Here is a 26606-nt window from a genome sequence, read left to right on the forward strand (position 1 = left end):
AAATTAAACAATATATCCTTTATTAATTTTCTTATAGAATTACTTGTTTTATTAAAAAAACACCTAAAATTTAATAAAAATATAGAGACACCTTTTCTGCTGTAAAAAGTTTATTTGCTTTTGTGGTTTCAGGTTTGTTTTCAGTTGTCAGCTGTTTATGATTTTCGAAAATACATGGAAGCTTGCCGGACTAAAATTTTTTAATGTTTGTCTAAAATATGTTCAATATCTTTAAATTAATTATAGAATTCGTCATAAAATTTATAATATTTGTTAGATTATATAATAAGTTATCAATATGCGTTAAGTTTTTTGCGCTAATTTGAAAAAATACAACAAAGTTGAAGCAAGTGGTAACCAAAAACAATTGTGTACTGTGGCAGCTTTGCTGTTTTGTTTTCTTTTTGACATAGTGGTTGAGCTTGCGCCATAGTTTTTGTAAAAATTTTATAAAATATAGTTCCATTCTTTTTAATTCCATTAAAGATATAACAGAAGCTCCAGGCATTTTTTTATTTTCACTTTAATATTTCTACAAAATTATTAACAAAACAAAACATTTTAATAAACGAATCAGCTGTTTTCTTTCGAAAATTTAAAATCACACCGAAAAATATAATAACAGTGTGATTTACAGAACAGGCACAAATCACACGTGTGATTTTAAAACGGTATGTGATTTGAAATCACGTGGATTACAGAACATACCTGTATATTGCGTTTTAATCGGCTCAGTAGTTTGAAGTTATTATAACAAATTGATTTCAAATTGATTTCATGATTTTTTTTATGTAAAAAAATCATGAAAAATCGAAAACGGCAGAAATTGTTCAGATGTATTGCTTTATCGCATAGGAACAAAAGTAGATATTGATCATAAAAATCGATTTATTCTTTTCGAATTTATTCACAGACGCTCATTTTCACAAAATTTTAGTTTTCTGTTTGATATCATAAAATTGAATAGTTTCAATATTTGGAATTTCTAATGGAAAGATAGCGAAATGTTATATATTTTTGGGCCGATTTTGATGAAACTTACGGAAAATATAACATGAAGTCTAGTTTTTATAACAGCTCAAAAATGGAAATTAACCCTTAATGGCACTTGGGGTTTAAATGACACTCAACTTTTAAAATCACGAAAAATACAGTCAATATGAATGGAGCTAATTTAAATGTTTTTATAATTAAATAAACTGAATCATTCAAGTTATTTTTTAAACATAATAAATCAAAAGTACAAAAATCCTCAATAAAATATTAGTTAGGTTATTAGGGCAAAAATTAGGTATAAACAAATATTTTGCCTTTTAAAAAATGTTTGGTCAAAATTGTGAACATTTTTTAAAAAAATATTTTTAAGTTTGATTCTTTTAAAAATCAAATTTTGATCAGCACTCAGCCAAGCCTGTTAACCGTGCTCGTTCTTGTTCCCCGCATTGACAACAACTAATGATTGTCAAACGAAAGAAAATTCAACAGCTGTAAATCTGGAGTTACCAGAAAATAAAAATATTTTATCTATGCCTGAAAGTATGCTAGCTATTTCAGCTTCAGATGCGAAATCCACCACACTGACTACAAATAAAAATAACCCATTAGAACCAGGAAATAAAACCAACTCTACAAAACCACCCCCCATTTACTTGAGAGAAAATAATTCGAATTCACTTGATCAGAGCCTGATCTCATTAATAGGAGAGAACTCTTTTTATGTTATCCCAATCAAAAAAGGCACGATTTATGAAACTAAAATACAGGTCAATAGTGAAAACGATTATAGAAAGGTTGCAACAGATTTTGAAACTCAAAAGAAAAGTTTTTACACTTATCAGCTGAAAGGAAGCAAGGGTCTACAAGTTGTAATAAAGGGTATTGACTGTAACCACTAGAAATAAAGCAATGCTTAGAAGATAAGGTTTTAAGACAAAAAAATGTGATAAACATTAGAAATCGCGAAAAAAAACCCCGACCACTATTCCGTGTTGAACTTAAATCCGGTTTCATAAATCTGAAAAAAAAATGAAACACATCCCATATATACCTAAAGTATTTATTGCATCGTAAAATTACGGTAGAAGAACCACATAAACGATTTGACCCCGTCCAATGTATGAATTGCCAAGAATATGGACATACCAAGGCTAATTGCAAATTACCACCCGTATTTGTGGGGAGTTGCATAACACATCCCAATGTAACAAATCCAAAGATGATCCGAAAATTAAAAAATGCAGCAATTGTGGAGGTAACCACACATAGCAAACTACAGGGGTTGTCCTGTCTACTCAATTGTTAAGAAATCACAAAGCCAGAAACCGAAGATTTTCTCCGCTCAGCCATTAAATAAAATCAATTTGAACTACCCCCCGTTGCAACAGACATATGACAACAAAGAAACATATGCAAATGTACTTAGAAACAACCAAACTCAGACTCAAGTCCGTCAACCACAAAACCAAAATATGAACCCAGAGGTAAGAGAACAAACGCCAATTTTAAATTTTACCCGACTAGAATCTACAATAGAAACTCTTGTTCAATCGGTAAATAACTTTACAAACTCAATGAGTAACATGATGCAAGAAATGCTTAAGATGCAATCAATGTTATTGCAGGCTGTGCTTAACAGACCATGAACTGCCTAAGAATATGTTTTCGGAATGCAAACGGCATACGCCAACACAAAAACGAACTCGAATATTTTTTAAGAAACCAACAAATTGATGTAATGCTGGTTTCTGAAACTCATTTGACGTCCAGAAGTTCATTTCGAATAAATGGATATGTATTACACCGTACGACACTCAATATTAGACACGAACAGGATGATATACAGTAGGGAGCTCAAGTGGGTACATGATTCTATTTTGTGCACTTCTTATGGAATAAAAATAAAAATAATAAAGCAAATCCAAAATTTTTTTTGTCATTTATTTTATGTTTAATATATAACAAAATGAATTACAATTCAAACCAAAAAACATCCAGTTCTAAATAAAAAAACAGACAAAAATAACTCGCATGTACTCAATTTTGCACCCCATTATAACTTTAGGGAAGAATTGCATTTTTTAAAAAAAATTTCAAAATTCGTTCTTATCTATCTTATCTATCTTATCTATCTTATCTATCTTATCTATCTTATCTATCTTATCTATCTTATCTATCTTATCTATCTTATCTATCTTATCTATCTTATCTATCTTATCTATCTTATCTATCTTATCTATCTTATCTATCTTATCTATCTTATCTATCTTATCTATCTTATCTATCTTATCTATCTTATCTATCTTATCTATCTTATCTATCTTATCTATCTTATCTATCTTATCTATCTTATCTATCTTATCTATCTTATCTATCTTATCTATCTTATCTATCTTATCTATCTTATCTATCTTATCTATCTTATCTATCTTATCTATCTTATCTATCTTATCTATCTTATCTATCTTATCTATCTTATCTATCTTATCTATCTTATCTATCTTATCTATCTTATCTATCTTATCTATCTTATCTATCTTATCTATCTTATCTATCTTATCTATCTTATCTATCTTATCTATCTTATCTATCTTATCTATCTTATCTATCTTATCTATCTTATCTATCTTATCTATCTTATCTATCTTATCTATCTTATCTATCTTATCTATCTTATCTATCTTATCTATCTTATCTATCTTATCTATCTTATCTATCTTATCTATCTTATCTATCTTATCTATCTTATCTATCTTATCTATCTTATCTATCTTATCTATCTTATCTATCTTATCTATCTTATCTATCTTATCTATCTTATCTATCTTATCTATCTTATCTATCTTATCTATCTTATCTATCTTATCTATCTTATCTATCTTATCTATCTTATCTATCTTATCTATCTTATCTATCTTATCTATCTTATCTATCTTATCTATCTTATCTATCTTATCTATCTTATCTATCTTATCTATCTTATCTATCTTATCTATCTTATCTATCTTATCTATCTTATCTATCTTATCTATCTTATCTATCTTATCTATCTTATCTATCTTATCTATCTTATCTATCTTATCTATCTTATCTATCTTATCTATCTTATCTATCTTATCTATCTTATCTATCTTATCTATCTTATCTATCTTATCTATCTTATCTATCTTATCTATCTTATCTATCTTATCTATCTTATCTATCTTATCTATCTTATCTATCTTATCTATCTTATCTATCTTATCTATCTTATCTATCTTATCTATCTTATCTATCTTATCTATCTTATCTATCTTATCTATCTTATCTATCTTATCTATCTTATCTATCTTATCTATCTTATCTATCTTATCTATCTTATCTATCTTATCTATCTTATCTATCTTATCTATCTTATCTATCTTATCTATCTTATCTATCTTATCTATCTTATCTATCTTATCTATCTTATCTATCTTATCTATCTTATCTATCTTATCTATCTTATCTATCTTATCTATCTTATCTATCTTATCTATCTTATCTATCTTATCTATCTTATCTATCTTATCTATCTTATCTATCTTATCTATCTTATCTATCTTATCTATCTTATCTATCTTATCTATCTTATCTATCTTATCTATCTTATCTATCTTATCTATCTTATCTATCTTATCTATCTTATCTATCTTATCTATCTTATCTATCTTATCTATCTTATCTATCTTATCTATCTTATCTATCTTATCTATCTTATCTATCTTATCTATCTTATCTATCTTATCTATCTTATCTATCTTATCTATCTTATCTATCTTATCTATCTTATCTATCTTATCTATCTTATCTATCTTATCTATCTTATCTATCTTATCTATCTTATCTATCTTATCTATCTTATCTATCTTATCTATCTTATCTATCTTATCTATCTTATCTATCTTATCTATCTTATCTATCTTATCTATCTTATCTATCTTATCTATCTTATCTATCTTATCTATCTTATCTATCTTATCTATCTTATCTATCTTATCTATCTTATCTATCTTATCTATCTTATCTATCTTATCTATCTTATCTATCTTATCTATCTTATCTATCTTATCTATCTTATCTATCTTATCTATCTTATCTATCTTATCTATCTTATCTATCTTATCTATCTTATCTATCTTATCTATCTTATCTATCTTATCTATCTTATCTATCTTATCTATCTTATCTATCTTATCTATCTTATCTATCTTATCTATCTTATCTATCTTATCTATCTTATCTATCTTATCTATCTTATCTATCTTATCTATCTTATCTATCTTATCTATCTTATCTATCTTATCTATCTTATCTATCTTATCTATCTTATCTATCTTATCTATCTTATCTATCTTATCTATCTTATCTATCTTATCTATCTTATCTATCTTATCTATCTTATCTATCTTATCTATCTTATCTATCTTATCTATCTTATCTATCTTATCTATCTTATCTATCTTATCTATCTTATCTATCTTATCTATCTTATCTATCTTATCTATCTTATCTATCTTATCTATCTTATCTATCTTATCTATCTTATCTATCTTATCTATCTTATCTATCTTATCTATCTTATCTATCTTATCTATCTTATCTATCTTATCTATCTTATCTATCTTATCTATCTTATCTATCTTATCTATCTTATCTATCTTATCTATCTTATCTATCTTATCTATCTTATCTATCTTATCTATCTTATCTATCTTATCTATCTTATCTATCTTATCTATCTTATCTATCTTATCTATCTTATCTATCTTATCTATCTTATCTATCTTATCTATCTTATCTATCTTATCTATCTTATCTATCTTATCTATCTTATCTATCTTATCTATCTTATCTATCTTATCTATCTTATCTATCTTATCTATCTTATCTATCTTATCTATCTTATCTATCTTATCTATCTTATCTATCTTATCTATCTTATCTATCTTATCTATCTTATCTATCTTATCTATCTTATCTATCTTATCTATCTTATCTATCTTATCTATTTTATCTATCTTATCTATCTATCTTATCTATCTATCTTATCTATCTTATCTATCTTATCTATCTTATCTATCTTATCTATCTTATCTATCTTATCTATCTTATCTATCTTATCTATCTTATCTATCTTATCTATCTTATCTATCTTATCTATCTTATCTATCTTATCTATCTTATCTATCTTATCTATCTTATCTATCTTATCTTATCTATCTTATCTATCTTATCTATCTTATCTATCTTATCTATCTTATCTATCTTATCTATCTTATCTATCTTATCTATCTTATCTATCTTATCTATCTTATCTATCTTATCTATCTTATCTATCTTATCTATCTTATCTATCTTATCTATCTTATCTATCTTATCTATCTTATCTATCTTATCTATCTTATCTATCTTATCTATCTTATCTATCTTATCTATCTTATCTATCTTATCTATCTTATCTATCTTATCTATCTTATCTATCTTATCTATCTTATCTATCTTATCTATCTTATCTATCTTATCTATCTTATCTATCTTATCTATCTATCTTATCTATCTTATCTATCTTATCTATCTTATCTATCTATCTTATCTATCTTATCTATCTTATCTATCTTATCTATCTTATCTATCTTATCTATCTTATCTATCTTATCTATCTTATCTATCTTATCTATCTTATCTATCTTATCTATCTTATCTATCTTATCTATCTTATCTATCTTATCTATCTTATCTATCTTATCTATCTTATCTATCTTATCTATCTTATCTATCTTATCTATCTTATCTATCTTATCTATCTTATCTATCTTATCTATCTTATCTATCTTATCTATCTTATCTATCTTATCTATCTTATCTATCTTATCTATCTTATCTATCTTATCTATCTTATCTATCTTATCTATCTTATCTATCTTATCTATCTTTTCTATCTTATCTATCTTTTCTATCTTATCTATCTTTTCTATCTTATCTATCTGTCAAAGACAAAACATTTATATTTCATGAAGTTAATGATATTTGAAGCAGTGTTGGTATTATGAATTGATTATAAAATTTGAACATGTGAATACCGTAGTTTATACTTTGAATCTCAGATATGTAAAGGCGCTTTCAAATTCAATAAAGATTTTTTATTCTACTTAAAGTATTAAATATCCAACAGCAACCGATAAGAGTTGTTACTTAACGACGTCGGAAGGAAAATAGAAAATGTTACAGAATTGGTAGGTCGACTATTGTACTTTGTTAAAATATTTTAATCTATATATATAAAAGTGAATGTGTGTCTGTATGTATGTATGTATGTTTTTTATTATTAGTTTGGGATCTATAGTCGGCTAAACGGCTGAACCGATTTGCTTGAAATTTTTACAGTATATTTATTTGAAATTTTTACAGTATATTTATGTATGTCTGGAAGGAGCTATAGGCTACTTTTTGTTTTGAAATTTTAAGTGGGCGTGGTACCTCCCATACAAAGTTAATTTTAAAAATCAAATATTTAGGAAACTATAATAGCTATAGTCCTATCAATATTAATCACCCCTATCGCGAATCAACATTTCACATGAAATATTTTCCCTTTTCCTTTTTTCGTTCATCAACTTGGTTCACGTGAAAAAAATTCCCCTTGTTTTGAAATTTTAGATGGAATTTTGTAAACAATAAACAGCTGTTACGAACAAAATCAACTATTGTGAATATAAAGTTCATCATGATATTCCCGATAGCAATTTTCCCTTCGAGGGAAATGAATATTTCATGGGAACAAAATTTCGGACTACCAAAAATATTAAGTAAATGTTAAAATTTGTATGTATACATTTGAAACCCTTATTATACCCTACACCACCATAGTGGGGAGGGTATTATGCGTTTGTGCAGATGTTTGTAACGCCCAAAAATGTTAGTCTAACACCCACCTTTATGTATACCGATCGACTTAGAATCACTTTCTGAGTCGATTAAGCGATGTCCGTCCGTCCGTCTGGTCGGCTGGCTGGCTGTCCATGTAAACCTTGTGCGCAGAGTACAGGTCGCAATTTTGAAGATATTTCGATCAAATTTGGTACATATTATTTTTTCGGCTCAAGGACCAAGCCTATTGAAACTGGCTGAAATCGGTCCACTATTTCACCTAGCCCCCATACAATGTCCTCCCGAAATTGGACTTTATCGGTCATAAATGTTTAATTTATATATGTATCTTTACAAATTCCGCTCCAAATAAGTTTTATATACACAAAATTCATGTCACCAAATTTTGTTACGATCGGTCCATAATTAGTCATAGCTCCCATATAGACCCGCTTCCGAAAATCACTTTAACGTGCATAAATCGCTTAAAAATGTTGGTAAACACACAAAATTCAACATAGTTAACTTTAATATAGACATAAATCACACGACCTAATTTCATGATGATCGGTTCATAATTGGTCATAGCCCCCATATAACCCCACTTCCGAAAATCACTCAAAAATATAAATTATTGAAATTTTAAAAGAAAAATTTTTTTTGCTCTTTTACTTAGTGTAGGGTATTATATGGTCGGGCTTGACCGACCATACTTTCTTACTTGTCTATATATATAAAACTGTTTGCGGACTAAATCTAGAAAATCCATGTTTTTCACATGAACAGAAACTAATTTTAGATAGACTAAATATATTGTAAATCTTTACGGTACGGGTAGCGAAGCACACCGGGTTTTATATACAAATGAAATGGTCCATGTATGTAATGTCATCACGTGAGAACGGCTGGAGCGATTTGGCTGATTTTTTTTTATTCAATTCGAAATATTCAGAAGATGGTTTGTAAAGAAAAAAAATTGAAAAATTCCGGGTAAAACTCGGAAATTTCTTTTTTTTTGTGAGTCCAGTCAACTGTAATAAAAAAGCTCCCTTAAGTATGCAGTACAAATTTAGATATTTTATTTGCAAATAAATAAGAACAGGCTGATGTGCGTGGGTTGGATAAACTTGAAGAACTAATATTAGTAAATGATACCGGGCGAAGCCGGGGCGATCAACTAGTTTTGAATAATAATCGATTGTGGACAATATGCAAACTGTTCTTGACAACAAGAGGTTTAGTTACTTTGACATAAAACCTAATAAATGTATAACCATTTCTATATGAGAACAATAGACACTGGTATCATATTGTAAAGTTACTTAGATAATTTTACTTACATATTTGTTCGGGTGGAATGTCATCAAGAGGAGTAGGATGTTTCCGTTTTTGTGCTACTTTTTCATGTGCCTTCATTATATTAAATGTATCATCTAAAACCGCAGATTTCATATCTTCCACAACATTAGCTTTGGCTGTTTCGTTTTCTGGATGAGGTTGCAAATGTGTTTGTTCCGAAAGCTCCTCCTCTGTTTCACTCTTCAGTACGTCTGCTGTGTCCGACTTTAACAAACACATTTTTTTGGCCAATTCTGGTGACTTTTTTATAAATTCTTTAAGACTTTGTTGCATAAGGCGTACATCATCGGCATTAATCCGATTTATACGTACCAAAAGGCGAGATTTGTTGCAACCATGTGATGATTTTATTATTATTGTTGGCTTATCCTTTGCAATTGGTTTTACTATCACTGCTGCTGCTGCTGGAGAACTGCTGTTGGGGCTACAACTGTCAATTAATATTTTTTGTTGAATAGAATTCAATTGTCTCTGCATATTTAAAACATTTTTAAAATCTGCTTGTACCACAGTGCTCGTTAAATTTGTTTTATCCAGATTGCTGAAATTATCTTCAATACATCCATCTGGTTCTTTATTATTCGATGTAGTATTACTTATATTTGATGAATTACATACTGATGAAACGTTGACGATGCTACTACTAGATTTTATTTTAACATTTGTAGATTGATAAACATCAGGATCACTTTGAATGTGTTCATTGCTGTTTTCCCGATGATGTGAATTTTGCAGATCGTTTTCTTGAATTTCAAAAGAGCTTAAAAAAAAGTTCATGTTTAAAAATCATTTTAGTAATAGAACACCCGCATCTCACGTCTATACTTGATAAATTTTTGGCACTTCTCCATTTATTAGTGTTATTGCATCGTTATGGCAAAATTATCAGAGCTTCAGCTTAGACAAATTTGTCTTGATAACAAACGTAACCAATGTCTATATCCGATAAATTTTTGTCATGATAAACGTTAAAATGGTTGTCAATATTAAAAATTATCAGGTATAGTTAATTGTTAGTGCTTTTGCATTAACGACATTAATTATGATAAATATTTGTCAAGTATAGACATGGGGTTAAATGTGATAAATATTCGGCAAGTTTAGACACGGGTAACAATAACAGTCAGTTCTCCTACAAAAATTATTTGAATGTGAAATACACTTAGTCTCAAAACTCTACATACGATATCGACATTTTATTTAACTGAAAAATAATTTTAGATTTGGTGCTAACTTTTTATTAATTTTAATACAATCAATCTGAAAATGACGAAAAGAAAGGAAATATCCACCGACGTCGAATGTATTATTACTTATATTTGATGAATTACATATTGATGAAACGTTGACGATGCTACTAAAAAATTTAGTTTAACATTTGTAGATTGATGAACATCAGAATCGTTTTGAATGTTTTCATTGCTGCGTGTGTGAGATTTGGTGCAATTATACCTACACAAACATAGTGGGGAGGGTATTATGCATTTGTGCAGACGTTTGTAACGCCCAAAAATATTAGTCTAACACCCACCTTAAATGTCCGTCAAGTCTGGCTGTCCTTGTAATCCTTGTGCGCAAAGTACAGGTCGCAATTTTGAAGATACTTCGATAAAATTTGGTACATATAATTTTTCAGTCCAAGGACTAAGCCTATTGAATCTAGTCCATTATTTCACCTAGCCCCAACACAAATGTCCTCCCGAAGTTGGACTTCATCGGTCATAAATGTTTAATTTATATAGGTATCTACACAAGTTTTGCTAAAAATAAGTCTTATATATACGGAATTCATGTCACCAAATTATATTCACCCTTATCGTGTTTCGCGTAAACGTCATACGCCTACGACTGTTTCGTACTAGATTCAAGATAAAATACAAACTGTTTCTTTAATCTAGTACGAAACTGTCGTAGTCGTATGACGTTTACGCCAACCACGATAAGGGTGATTATGATCGGTCCATAATTAGTCATAGCTCCCATATATAAGACCCATATATGTGGTATACACATAAAATTCAACATAAATAACTTTCATATATATATAGATCACACGACCTAATTTCATGGTGATCGGTCCATAATTGGTCATAGCTCCCATATAAGGCTCGCTTACCATACTTTCCTACTTGTTTTTTTATTAATTTTAATATAATGAATCTGAAAATGGCGAAAAGTAGGGAAATATCCACCGACGTCGGAACATTAGTTGTCAAATAATGGAAAATCTACGGCCAAAGTGGAGGAAATCGTTAGAACTGTATGTAACGTTTGCCAAATTAAATTATCTAGTGTAAAATCAAAAAAGAATGATTCATTTACAGCTCTGACAAATACCTAATTGAAGTAATATTACTGAAACAAATAATTTCCTCGTTAAAATATGCTCACAGCTTAAATGATGCATTGTATTTTGTACTATCTCAGCCAATGAAATAACGGTTCAATGTATTTTCTTTTCTGTTTAGACAGTAAGCTAAGGTCATTTTTAAAAATTTTTTATAAAAAAATATTGAAAATTATTAAATTAAAAAATGGGAAAACGAACCTCTATTGAAAAAAGGGAAGACGTGATTCGTAATATTAAAGAGGGCAAAAGCCAACGAGAAATTGCAGAAATTGTTGCAATTAGTTCCTCAACTGTCCAGCATATTATAGAAAGGTTTCGCCACGAAAATAGAAGATATGGCCAGGGACCAATTCCACAAAACAACTTATCAACTTTTCAATTTGCACTTATCAAATATTTCGTCAATTTGCAAAACTTTATGTTCCTCAGAACTATAAAGTGATTTTCGAAGTTTTTGCAATTTTTATATTCTGTTGCAATTTCTGTTCCACTTACGATCTCTTGTTCAAAGTGCAGATTCGGCACATCCGAATATAGCTCTCTAAATTATTCTTTAATCACATGTAACACTGCAAGTTTTTTTTTAATTTTTATTTTACGGCCCATTTTAACACGTTCTATTTAGGAGAGCGCAAATAATTTGCAAAGAGAGCAACGACTTTGCAAAGAGAGTAAAGAGGAAAAGACTGCAAAAATTAGCTTATTGCAAAGTGAGATTTGCAAAGAATATTTGGGAACAGAAACACTTATCACTTTGTCAAAAAATTAAATTTCATAAGTGCAAAGTAGATAAGTTGCTTGTGGAATAGGGATCTGCGCCAAATAAAATATTTAATGATGCAGATAAGAGATGGATTGTTCGAAAAGTTAAAGAAAAAACCGATTTAAGCGCTCCAAAGTTGAAAAATATTTGGGCAAGACTTGTAACGCTGAAAATGTTCGAAGAGTTATGGGTGAGGCAAATTTTCATGGAAGGACTGCCCGAAATAAACCGTTGATAAATGCTGTTAATAGAAGACGAAGAATAGAGTTTTGCTGACAACATTTGAAAAGAAATATTTCATTCTGGAAGTCTGTTATTTATGCAGATGAAAGCAAATATAAGCTTTTCAGGTCTGATGGGAAGTCTTGTGTTTGGAGAAAACCAAACACGTTACACACGGCGTAGGCAGTGTAATGGTATGGGATTGTATGTCCTATTCAGGGGTTGAAAATCTAACATTTATTGAAGGAAACATGGATAAAAAGATGTATCTGGATTATTTAGTGCAAAGTATGGATAAACTTGGTATAAGGAATTGGTTTAGGTTCTACCAAGACAACGATCCCAAGCATACATCTGTTATTGTACAAACTTGGCTTATCTGGAACTGCCCACATGCAACACCTGCACATGGAGATACAACGGGCAACTGTGTTGCTGATGATTTGGCGAAAAAGGCGCCATGTTACCTGACGGAGACATAGATTTCATATGTGGGATTCCGTTATCCAAATGCAAGCAACAAATTAGTAACTTCTACTATGAGCTCGCTTAGACAAGATAAGGATGTGAACCCACATGCACTATAACCAGAACTATATGGCCCCGACTGAATCGGAGACGAACAACATATCTTGTTGGCTTTACACGATCACAATTGATTGGTGTAGTGGCGGTCATAACCGGACACTGCACCTTTGGTAACCACGCTAGGAGACTTGGCTTGCCATACCACGACTTCTGCAGAAGTTGTCAGAACGAGGAGGAGGATGAGACTATTTTTCATCTTCTTTGTCACTGTCCGGCATTAGGAGATATACGCCTAAGGTTTCTGGGACACCGTTCCCTAAATTACTTTCTGAGCTCTCGAATATGAGGCTTGAGGGTATTAATACCTTTATAAGGAGAAGTAATTGGTTAAAAAGACCAGACATGGGGATCTCATTAGAGTAACCCAATTAACCGCCGACTCATTGGCACGCAACTTTCCTCTGACATCTTCTTCTTAACTTTTTTTCAATCTTCTCCTTCTCTCTTTTCACTTCTATCTGCCCCTCTTTTTCTGTTTTTTTCTACTTTCAGGTAACACAAAGGGACCATTGCTTGGACCCACTTGAGCTGCTATTCTTTTCCTTCATTTCGTGGCTGCCTGGAAACCTAACCTAACACCTGCATATAGCCAGATCTAAACGTCATTAAGAATTTGTGGTCAGTGCTAGAAAATAAGAAAACCCAATATTTCTAAACCTTCTGATCTGAAACGGAAACTGCAAGAAGAATGGGGTAAAATTAGCAAAACTGGTAGAAAAATGAATTCTCAATTAAAAGTTGTTCTCCATCAAAAGGGATACCCCACAAAATATTAACTAGCAAAATAAGTTCGAAATATTAATGTTTTTTAAATACTGTTAATTTAGTGCATCATTTAAGCTGTGAGCTTAAAACTGTAACTAAATCAAATAATCTTCTAATATATAAAAATCTCGTGTCACAATGTTAGTGTTTGAACTCCTCCGAAACGGCTCAACCGATTTTTATGAAATTTTGTATGTATGTTTGGTAGGTATGAGAATAGGTCGCAAAGTATATTTCATATCGCTAGGTCATTAGGGTGACCCTATCCAGAATTTATTTTTACCATTTTTTGGCCAAAAGCTTTTTTTCGCATTTTATTTATTTGGCATTAAAAAATAACTATAACCCCAAATTTTCATCAACCGACCTTCACCCACCCGTTTTATAGCCGAGTATTTTGTATGAGCAATATCCATATATTAATATTTAACTATTTTTATGAAATTTTTTATACGAGAATATTATATATCATACCGCTAGGACATTAGAATGTCCCTAACCACCCATTGTATTTCTATTCATTTGGCATCAAAAATACCTATAATGCCAACTTCACTTAGAATACATTCGCTATTTTTTATTTAACAACCAAAATATTCACTAGAAATAATTTGTATGGCAGAACAACGTTTGCCGGATCAGCTAGTTTAATATATCATCCTTTTTGTGTTAATTTTTGTTATTAAATAAAACATATACAGCCCAATTATGAATAAAAATTCCACGGGAGTTTATACCCTTTTCTCATTTTTCCTATTCAAATTCAATGGGAAAAAACTCCCGGGAAATGTTTTATTCATAATTGGGCTTGTTCGGTCACAATTGTATTTTATATTAAATATATTTTGAATTCATACATTTAAATCTCATTATCTATTTTATGTACCTTTTAATGTATACATTCATTTTAGTCACATTATTTATCATACATTTGTCTCTCCTCATATTTGTTTTTCTTATAATACATAACTGTTCTTTCTACTTGCAAAAAAAAAACATTTAACTAAATCTGTAACAAAATTTTGTACAGCATTCATTCCTATTGCAACTATTAAAGAGATCAAAAGCAAACCATACGTCTTTTATTTTTATAAGAACACAAGTTTAGTTTTTTTCTTTTTCTCATCAAACATTTGGCGACCGTGACAGGACGGTTTAAAATTATAAGAAAAATTAAGTTTTCGTGTTTCAATATAAAAAATATAGAAAAGAAATAAAAACACTTTTTTGAAATTTTGTAAAAATAAACTTAGCCAAAGTGCAAAAGAAAATATAAATAAAATATATTAAATTCTTTAAGAAAAGAACATAAAAAGAAACATCATCATCGTCATTGGTTTATATAAAGGGCTGCAGTTAACATCATTATCATCGTTGTATTGAAAGTACTGTGTATACAATATCATTATTATCGATAAATGAAGTTGTGCATCAGCTCAGTCACAGCGTTTCTAGCCACCAACTCTTTTCATCGCTCATCGGCAACATTCTTCGTCAACATAATCAAATACATCTTCAACTCTCTTCATCAACATAATAAACAAAATCATCTTCGTCGTCGCTCTTAAACAAAAAGGCAAGTTATCTACTCAAGTAAGTAAGAGAAATATTACTCTTCTTTTCATCGCTCATCGGCAACTTTCTTCGTCAACATAATCAACTACATCGTCAACTGGAACGTAAATCGTCACCAACTACAACTATAGTTAAAACAAAATCATTTTCGTCGTCGCTCTTAAACAAAAAGGCAAGTTATCTATTCAAGTAAGTAAGAGAAATATTAACCTTCTTTTCATCGCTCATCCAAGGCGAATTTATACAAGGTGGAGTCAGTCAAACAGCTGATAATTTTTTTTTCGCTTTTTGGTTCTAACAACTGTCAAAGCTTGTTTTTATATTTAAATATCTACATATTCTAAGCTTATTAACAAAATATTTATTGTTTATATAAATAAGTAAAGCCCTCACTATTCAATTATCTACACTATATTAAGTTTAAATACTTATTTCTTAAATTTTTCATTTTGGTTTTTTGACATTTGTTAAGACCAATCGTTGTTTTTGTAGAACTGACACCACCTTGTATGAATTCGCCTTGCGCTCATCGTTATTTCTTTTGTTTCCAAGATAATTCTACAAGCAAACATATACACACATACATACGTACTTAAATATCATATTGCTTTACATATTGTACACACAATTCAATATTGTTGGACTAATTTTGCAACTAACCAGTGTTGGGTGTTTTTCGGCCTTTTTGGTATTATATGTAAATCTGTTTGCTGTTGTTTTAAACTTTTTGGTACCTTCGACATTGTATTTTTGAATAACATTTTAATATAAAACAAAATGGTTAGCGACGATGAAAATCCAACTAAATCAAAGAACGAATTATCGTTATTAAAAACTCAAAGAAGTACAATGAAACGTACAATTACTAAATTGAAGGGAAATGTTAAAAAAGAGGGCTCATCTAGTGATTACACTATAATTGAATGTCGTCTACAAATGCTGGAATCGTATTTTAGAACCGTCGGACGAGGGACGAACAGACTTAGAGGAACTTTTTATTTCAAGTAAGAATTTTATAGTAGACTTACTGAATAAAAAACGGCGTTCTAGTGATTTGGACCAAAGTTTTTTGAATACTTCAACATTTTCTCATCAAAATCGTCTACCAAAATTGAAATTACCAACATTCGATGGAAAATATTCTGAATATTCCCGATTTATCACAACGTTTAAAATGTGTGTTCATGATGAGGTCTGCATTCCTACTATTGACAAATTTAATTATTTACTAAACTGCCTTAAAGGCCAAACCTTAGTCGTAGTGGAATCATTTCAGGTTGTAAACGAAAATTACCAAATTGCTCTAGACTCCCTAAACAAACGATACGACAACAAATCTTTGATTTTTATCGATAACGTAAATGCTTTGTTTTCAATTGCTCCTATAAATATACCAAATGCTGCATCCTTACGTTCAATTGTAGACAATGTGGCAGCTCTTCGAAGTTCATTGTTATCCTTAGGTTCGGAACAAGATGTTATGAACGCTATAATAATACATATTGTATTATCAAAAATCGATTCTGAATCTAAAGCGGTTTACGATGAAAAACAGGATTTCAGTAAACTACCATCGTGGGACGAATGTTACTCAATCCTTAATCGTCGTTGCCAATTTCTTGAAAGCCGATCGGCAGAAACTGAATCGTTTCAAAACCATGAATTGAAATTCAAGCCTAAGGGTAAGCGTCCAGGTTTAACGCTCTTCACCTCTAACACTTTGTGTGAGTATTGCCAAAGTAAAGAACATTTTGTTGGAAGTTGTATCAGTTATTTATCATTGCCCGTACCTCGTCGTTTTGAATTTGTCAAGTCCTCCAGACTTTGCATCAATTGTCTTCGTAAAGGTCACATGGTGGCAAAATGCCAGTCGAGATCTCGTTGCCGAACTTGTCAAATTTCCCATCACTCTTCGTTACATAATCCGATATCGCAATCATCATCGAATCAACAACATTCATCAAATCAACATCAATCATCGTCGAATTTATCGTCTTTTCAACAACCATCATTGTCCTTTTATCCTTTATCGTCATCATTGCAGTCTTCGTCTTCTAATAAACCAACGCCTTCGTCTTCGAGTCAGTCAAGTTTAAATCAGCAAAAAAATTTAACAAACAGAGCATCTAATGTTCATTTAACAACAAGTTCAGCACTTATTACCCACAATCGTCGTCGAGTTTTACTTCCTACAGCCATCGTTTTTATCAAAGATATTTTTGGAACCTTACAGCCTATGAGAGCACTTTTGGATTCGTGCTCAGAAATCAATTTGATCACTCAGGAAGCTGCAAAACGTCTTTGACTTCAACAAATCAAATCAATCCAGGAAATAGCTAGCGTATCAGATATTCGTTCCCAACTTAAATACAGAGTTACTGCAACTGTCAAATCTCGTCTATCAGATTACGAATTCACTTCAACATTTGCTTTAACAGAGTCTATTCGTCGCAACAACCATCAGAGAACATAGATATAAACAATTGGAACTTTCCGGCTGGACTAGAACTTGCAGATCCAAACTTTTACATAACTCAACGCATTGATCTACTTTTTAGTTCAGAAATATTCTTCGATTTGTTACTAGATGGAAAGTTTTACCTTGGTGATGGGTTGCCCTGTTTAATTAATACAACTCTTGGATGGGTAGTAGGAGGTAAAATTAATTCTCGCCCAACAAACCAAGTTCTGTCGTGCAATGTCATTACTTATCAGGAACTAAACAATATGTTAAAAGCCTTTTGGGAGATTGAGGAATTTGCTCAACATAAAACAATTATGTCTGAAGAAGAGGAACGATGTGAACAACATTTCGTTGAAAATACTATTTTTGAACCAAACGGAAGAATTAAGGTGAGATAACCATTTAAACACTCAGTAAATCAACTTGGTAGTTCCTTCGATTCATCTCGTCATCGATTTATTTTTCTTGAAAAACGTTTTATGAAGAACGAAATATTAAAAAATATGTATATCGAATTCATGAAAGAATACATTAAACTTGGGCACATGACAATAGTAAACTATGAAACATTAAATAGAACCCATTATGTGATACCACATCATGCAGTTTGGCGCCTTCAAAGTTCGTCAACAAAATTAAGGGTGGTATTTGATGCTTCAGCTTGTACTTCAACAAATACATCTCTAAAAGATTTATTAATGGTAGGTCCAACTATCCAAAAGGATTTAATCCTTATAATTCTTTATTTATGTTTTCACAAATTCGTGTTATCAGCCGATATTTGCAAAATGTATCGGCAGTTTCTGGTAAATGAAGAAGATCGCAATTTTCAACTCGTTCTTTGGAGAGATGATATAAATAGCCCTATAGATATATACCAACTGAACACCGTGACTTACGGCACTCCGCTGCGCCTTTCCTCGCTATTCCAAGTCTTTTCTTAATCGTAGACACGTATAAAAAAAACGGTTTCCAATTGGCTCTCAGGTTCTAAAACAAGACCTCTACGTAGACGATCTTCTTACCGGAGCAGATAACATCAATGATCTATTGATTAAAAGAGTTGAAATTACACAAATTTTGGAAATTGCTGGTTTGAAATTATCGAAGTGGAGCTCCAATTGTACACAATTAACCAATTCAAAAGAAGAATTGCTATTTAAAACCAACAACGAAAATATGACCAAAGCTCTGGGAATGTCATGGAAACCTGATAAAGATGTATTTTGTTTTCGATTTGAATTCCCAATTGTTGAAATTCCAACAAAGCGATCAATCATATCTGTAGTCGCTCGAATTTTTGACGTACTCGGATTATTAAGCCCCATTATAACTTCATGTAAAATCTTGATCCAAGAAATGTGGAAGCAGCAAATTGATTGGGATTCTCCATTAAACGAACAACTACTAAACCGCTGGTTTCAAATCGAGAAGAAACTACCTCAAATTAACCATATAAAAATTCCGAGATTTGTGGGAATAAATCCAGATATAAACTTCGACATTCATGGTTTTGCGGATGCATCACAGTTGGCTTACGGGTGCTGTATATACATTCGAGTTGCTGGGCTAAATGGCATTCAAGTAAGTTTACTTATTGCCAAATCAAAAGTAGCACCTGTGATTCAACATTAATTACCGAGATTGGAATTATGTGCCGCGTTATTATTGAGTCGTACGTGGTGAAAAATAAAGGATCCGTTTACAAACATTTATACACATCGTATCTTCTTCTGGACAGACTCCAAAAAGTTTTAAATTGGATAAAAAAATCATTCATGAAATTCAGAATATTACTAACAATATACCTTGGCGACATGTACCCTCAAAACACAATCCAGTCGTATCTCGAGGATGTTTAGCTGATGAATTATGTTCTACAATTTGGTTTACAGGCCCAGATTTTCTCGTACAAAATGAAATATATTGGCCACAAAGTTCCATCTCTAACACTGAGCTACCTGCATCAGAACTTAGAAAATCATCGTTTAAAACAATAGTTGTTGCTAACTCCATCATTTCTCAAATCATAAATAAACAATCATCATACCTTCGAACACTGCATATTATAGTTTATATTCATCGTACATAACAGCTGAAGAATTGCAGTTGGCCTTTTGGAAAGTCATATACGATATTCAACAAACGTCATTCAACGATGAAATATGTCGTCTTCAGAAAGGTAAACTTTTACAACCAACTTTACAGAAATTATCGCCATTTTTACAGAACATCACAAGTTATAAAAAATCATTATTGATACTCAGAGTTGGTGGCAGGCTAGCTAATTCAACTTTACCATACGAAACAAAGTTCCCGGCACTTATTCCGAAAAATCATCGTTTTACACAGCTATACGTTAGATATTTACACCTGAAACATCTTCATGCAGGCCCAAAGGCTCTTATCGGAATTATGCGTCAACAAGTTTGGGTTATTAACGCTAGAGATATTGCGAGGAAAGTTGTTTGAAGATGCGTCCATTGTTTTAAATATAAGCCTCGCCTTTTACAACAGATCATGGGTGATCTTCCAGCCGATCGACTCAAAGCTCAGCGCCCTTTTCTAATTTGTGGTGTAGATTTTTGTGGGCCGTTTTATACGTCCTACAGAATCAGAGGAAAACCACCATATAAGACATACGCAGCCATTTTTGTTTGTTTTGCTTCAAAGGCTATTCACATTGAACTGGTTTCTGATCTGTCGAGTAATGCATTTATTTTATGCTTGAAACGATTTATTGGTAGACGTTTTGTATTGTGACAACGCAACTAATTTTGTTGGTGCTCATTCAAGGCTTAATGAATTCAAGCAACGTTTTTTCGAAACTGATAATACTAAAGCTCTAATGGACTACAGTGAAATAACCGGATTTCAATTCTCTTTTATTCCACCACGATCGCCCCATTTCGGTGGTCTTTGGGAATCGGCAGTAAAATCCACAAAAACGCTTTTAATAAAAAATATGTCTAACGCTGGCGTTACATATGAAGAATTACAGACAATTCTAATAGAAGTTGAAGCTATTTTGAACTCGCGACCTTTAGCACCAAGATCGGACGATCCCAACGACGTAGAAGCTTTGACTCCTGCCCATTTAATCATTGGATCATCCCTGCTTGCTCTGCCTGATGAAAACTTAGAAAATTACAAAACTATCAACTCCTTGAAACGTTGGCAACTTATTACTTACTTAAAACAACAATTTTGGTTACAATGGGTACGTGATTATGTCCTTAGTCTCCAACAGAAATCAAAGTGGTTCAACACCAGTACCAATATTAAAGAAGGAATGTTAGTTGTGGTCCATGAAGACAATATACCCCCACAGCAATGGCTCCTCGCTCGTGTTGTGAAAGCAATTCCTGATGGTGACGGCAAGGTACGAGTCGTAGATGTCCAAACAGCCAAAGGAACTTTTCGAAGATCCATCCATAAAATTGCTCCCTTACCAAGTGACGAAACAAATTGAAAGAAGCCTTTCAATGGTGCAGAGTGTGTTCGGTCACAATTGTATTTTATATTAAATATGTGTTGAATTCGTACATTTAAATCTCATTATCTATTTTATGTACCTTTTAATGTATACATTCATTTAAGTCACATTATTTATCATACATTTGTCTCTCCTCATATTTGTTTTTCTTATAATACATAACTGTTCTTACTACTTGCAAAAAAAAAAACATTTAACTAAATCTGTAACAAAATTTTGTACAGCATTCATTCCTATTGCAACTATTAAAGAGATCAAAAGCAAACCACACGTCTTTTATTTTTATAAGAACACAAGTTTAGTTTTTTTCTTTTTCTCATCAAACAGGGCTGATAAATTTACAATATAAATACCGTACTATTTCTCTCCGTAATGGATACCATTGGACCATTCAATACATTTGAAATGTTTGTGACTGCATCAAATAAGCTGTAACTGTATCTTTATATACATTAGAGTTAATTTCAAAAATCATAATTTTTCTGAAGGATTTTACGTAAATAAAAATAATGGGGTCTATTTTTTAGAAAATTGATTCAACGCACCTAAAGACGCGCATTTTGAGCACATTTTTCTGTAGAGCAAAAACGGTTAATATATTGCAAATATGATTTCACCAGTAGTTTCACCAAATACATAGTTCCAAAAACACACACAATATCATACAAAAATTAAAAAAAATATTTTTAGATTTTCTAAACATTGACGATCAAATTTTATGCTTATCAAAACGGTACCAATATTTCCTTTCTAGCACAACCCGTTAAAAAGTTATGTGGCCTTAAAAATGTTTTGTTAAGGCAAACTAATAAAAAAATGTCTAAACTTGTTTTACCAATTACACCCAGGTCTCGTTTTATGCGATAAAAAAAAATCGCATAAAACTATACTCTAGCTTCATATAAAAACTAATGATTCGTTCCAAAATTCTGAAAAACCGCATAAATTCACATTTTAATTAAAAAATAAGAACAAAATCGCATAAAAAAAATCAACAAAAATATATTTATTTAATTTACTTAAACAATAAAAACAAAATACGTTAAAAAAATTAACAAAAATAATAAATTAATTCATTAATTACAGAAAAAGTGAAAATGATCCAAAAAATTAGCTATCACATTTTCTAAGGAAATTCTGTAAATATGTATGATTAATCTGAATCACTGAATAATTGTCTGCATCGTTTTGGAATTAGTCCAACGTCACTAGATGATATAATCATACTGTCATCATATAATACAATAAAATTTTCATCACTAGAATTAATCTAGCGAATAGGGGACGAAATCAATTAAATTAAACTTTGCGATTTTGAATTTTTAAGTTGCTTATGCAACCGGGAAACAGATTAGTCAGTCCGCGATGAATCTTTAATGCTCTTTCCGTATTTGAATCCATATTAAGAATTTGATTTTGTAAGTAAGTAAGTAAATATTTTATTGAGTCTTTTTTTTCTTTCGATAACATGTGTTGTACTTAACTAAATGATAACATGTATGTATATTAGGGTGGCCCTTAATAAACGAAAGTTGGATTTTGGCCATTCTCACCCCCCAGTTTGGTGAACATTAGTAAAAAAAATCATCCTGAAAAAATTTTAGGTAAATCGGTTGGGGTTAAGACGTGCAGCAAGCCCTCTGAAGTTTTGAGATGCATTTACAAGGGGAAAAAATTCATTTTTTTCAGTTTTTGTAAAAATTTTGCCATTAAAAAATTACTTTTGTAATTCAATTTAAAAGAATCGAAATGTGTACGTAATTGTCGTTCTAATGAGACATAAAAAACAGAAATCGGTTAAAAAATTTTAAAGTTATTAAAAAATTCGCCAGGCCATTAACGTGTCTCAGGCCACTAGAACAAGAAATGTTGGAACAAAATTAACATATTTTGAGAAATATTAAAATAAAAGCTCATTTTTACTTAAAATATGTCCATATTTACTTGTATATGAGTTTTTGTCTTCGTAGGATACCGTTAACCTATTCTTAGGTATGAACAAAAAAAATTAATTTTTTTAACGGCAGTTTCAAAACTCCATTTTCAAATTTTTAAAAATTTTGTTAAACAAATTTCAGAATTTTTTGATCATCTCATTGGGATTTATTAAGAGTATAATAGGGAATTAAATCGTGAAAAAATTATGAAAATATCTCTTATAGTTTTTCCGTACCTGCGATTTAAATTTTGAAATTTTCGAGAAAAACCAATTATTTGGCAATTTTTAGGCCAATGAGCTCTATTTTCTTACTCTTATGAATTTTAAGCAAAACTTAATTAGAATATTATAGTCCAGATAATTCTAAATATACTCTGAAACTTTTACTAAAATCAAAAAACGTTAACCCTTAAATCGTGAAGGTCAAAGGTCAAATTTTTCAATATTTGGAATTTCTCTTGGAAAGATTTTGAAATGTTCGAAATGTTGTATATTTTTGGGCCGATTTTGATGAAATTTAACAAAAATATAACACAAAGCCTAGTATTTACAAAAGCAGCAGAAAAATTAAAATTAATCCTATATAGCACTTGGTGTTAAAATGACCCCAAACTTCTAAAACCATAAAAAATTATGATTTTAAAAGTTTGGTGTCATTTTAACCCCAAGTGCCATTAAGCGTTAATTTCCATTCTTGTGCTGTTATTATAAACCCTAGAGTTTATGTTATATTTTTGTTAAATTTCATCAAAATCGGCCCAAAAATATACAACATTTCGATCATTTCGAAATCTTTCCAAGAGAAATTCCAAATATTGAAAAATTTTACCTTTGACCTTCACGATTTAAGGGTTAACGTCTTCCGATTTTAGTAGAAGTTTCAGAGTATATTTTGAATTATCTGGACTATAATATTCTGAATAGGTTTTACTTAAAATTCATAAGAGTAAGGAAATAGAGCTCATTGGTCTAAAAATTGCCAAATAATTGGTTTTTCTCGAAAATTTCAAAATTTAAATCGCAGGTACGGAAAAACTATAAGAGATATTTTCATAATTTTTTCACATTTTTATTCCCTATTATACTCTTAATAAATCCCAATGAGATGATCAAAAAATTCTGAAATTTGTTTAACAAAATTTTTAAAAATTTGAAAATGGAGTTTTGAAACTGCCGTTAAAAAAATTAAATTTTTTTGTTCATACCTAAGAATAGGTTAACGGTATCCTACGAAGACAAAAACTCATATACAAGTAAATATGGACATATTTTAAGTAAAAATGAGCTTTTATTTTAATATTTCTCAAAATATGTTAATTTTGTTCCTACATTTCATGTTCTAGTGGCCTGAGACACGTTAATGGCCTGGCGAATTTTTAATAACTTTAACATTTTTTGACCGATTTCTGTTTTTTATGTCTCATTAGAACGACAATTACGTACACATTTCGATTCTTTTAAATTAAATTACAAAAGTAATTTTTTAATGGCAAAATTTTTACAAAAACTGAAAAAAATGCATTTTTCCCCTTGTAAATGCATCTCAAAACTTCAGAGGGCTTGCGGCACGTCTTAACCCCAACCGATTTACCTAAAATTTTTTCAGGATGATTTTTTTGCTAATGTTCACCAAACTGGAGGGTGAGAATGGCCAAAATCCAACTTTCGCTTATTAAGGGCCACCCTAATGTATATATAAATAACATAGAACTATTGTTGTCTTATTCTATTACACGGTGTTTTATGAAAATGCTACTTGCTAAAATTTTAAAGAATATATGTAAAATAACATAAAATGAATGCAGAACAAGGTTTGCTCCAGGCCTTAATCGTTTAGAGACAGAGCATGAGAGTCAGTCAAAAATAAATAAATAAACATAAATAACACTTAAAAAAAAGTTAACAACAAGAACTGTTAAAAAATATGTATGTCTAACAGAGTTCATTTTACGTGGATATATATGAAAAATGAATGTATGTATATAAATATCACAGAATTGTAAAATTTGATAAAAATTTGTCTATAAAAAACGACAGTTCAGGTACATTTTATGAACTTAATATTAACTTCCATTATTTACATCATGTATGTATATTAGGGTGGCCCTTAATAAACGAAAGTTGGATTTTGGCCATTCTCACCCCCAGTTTGGTGAACATTAGTAAAAAAAATCATCCTGATAAAAATTTTAGGTAAATCGGCTGGGCTTCAGACGTGCCGCAAGCCCTCTGAAGTTTTGAGATGCATTTACAAGGGGAAAAAATGTATTTTTTTCAGTTTTTGTAAAAATTTTGCCATTAAAAAAATACTTTTCCAATTTAATTTAAAATAATAGAAATGTGTACGTAATTGTCGTTCTAATGAGACATAAAAACGGTATCCTACGAAGACAAAAACTCATATACAAGTATATATGGACATATTTTAAGTAAAAATTAGCTTTTATTTTAGTATTTATCAAAATATGTTAATTTTGTTCCTACATTTCTTGTTCTAGTGGCCTGAGACACGTTAATGGCCTGGCGAATTTTTAATAACTTTAACATTTTTTGACCAATTTCTGCTTTTTATGTCTCTCTACGATGGGTAGTCATCTTGACGCGATGTAGAGGCTTAAATGCGATGATCTGTGTTGGTCATGCTGGAGGGGACAGTTTAACTTGAGTTGGCTGTCTCCGGTAGGGTCTCCCATTTCAGAAGGGCACGCGGTGATAATGACACTAAGAACTACCCTCCCCTCTGTCTGATAGCGTCTGTTCTCCTTTGGGGCGGCTATCAGATGTTCCAACAAGCCATTTCCCCCTCACTGAGAGGGGTGGCTTTGTTGGTTATCGTCCGGCTGGTCCGAAAGGGCTCTTAAATTATCCGTCCGAAATCCATCAGCGTCTGTTTCCCATATTGGGCGGCTGATGGTCTGCGTCTGTTATCCCCAATGGGGCGGCAGTTATTCAACACCTGGCAGCAGGTATAAAATGCACCTTTATTTGTCCGCAAGGACGTCATGGAAGGTAAAAAATCATGACCCATGTACCCGGTCGGGGGCTTCATAATCTCCGGGGACCCTACTCCCACAGCGATGGTAACGGGCTGTGACGAGTCGAATACTACTGTGACCCAGGCTAGTCAGGTGATTACACCGGGCCAGACTAGTCTGCATGCTACTGGTGTCGCAGGAGGTCAATCTGGTACACCCAGGTTGG

General features: G+C 31.1%; 1 protein-coding gene across 1 annotated transcript in view; it reads right to left on the reverse strand.

The window, feature by feature from the left end:
- The window catches only part of Nipped-B (Nipped-B cohesin loading factor), a 401322-nt gene that overhangs the window by 343638 nt on the left and 31078 nt on the right, over positions 1 to 26606 (reverse strand). Inside the window, exon 6 of the mRNA XM_065500106.1 lies at positions 9225 to 10003. Within this exon, the coding sequence (XP_065356178.1) occupies positions 9225 to 10003 (779 nt within the window). The remainder of the gene's footprint in view (positions 1 to 9224; positions 10004 to 26606) is intronic.

Source organism: Calliphora vicina, chromosome 2 (genome assembly GCF_958450345.1).
Source record: "Calliphora vicina chromosome 2, idCalVici1.1, whole genome shotgun sequence".
Classification (NCBI taxonomy): Eukaryota; Metazoa; Arthropoda; class Insecta; order Diptera; family Calliphoridae; genus Calliphora; species Calliphora vicina.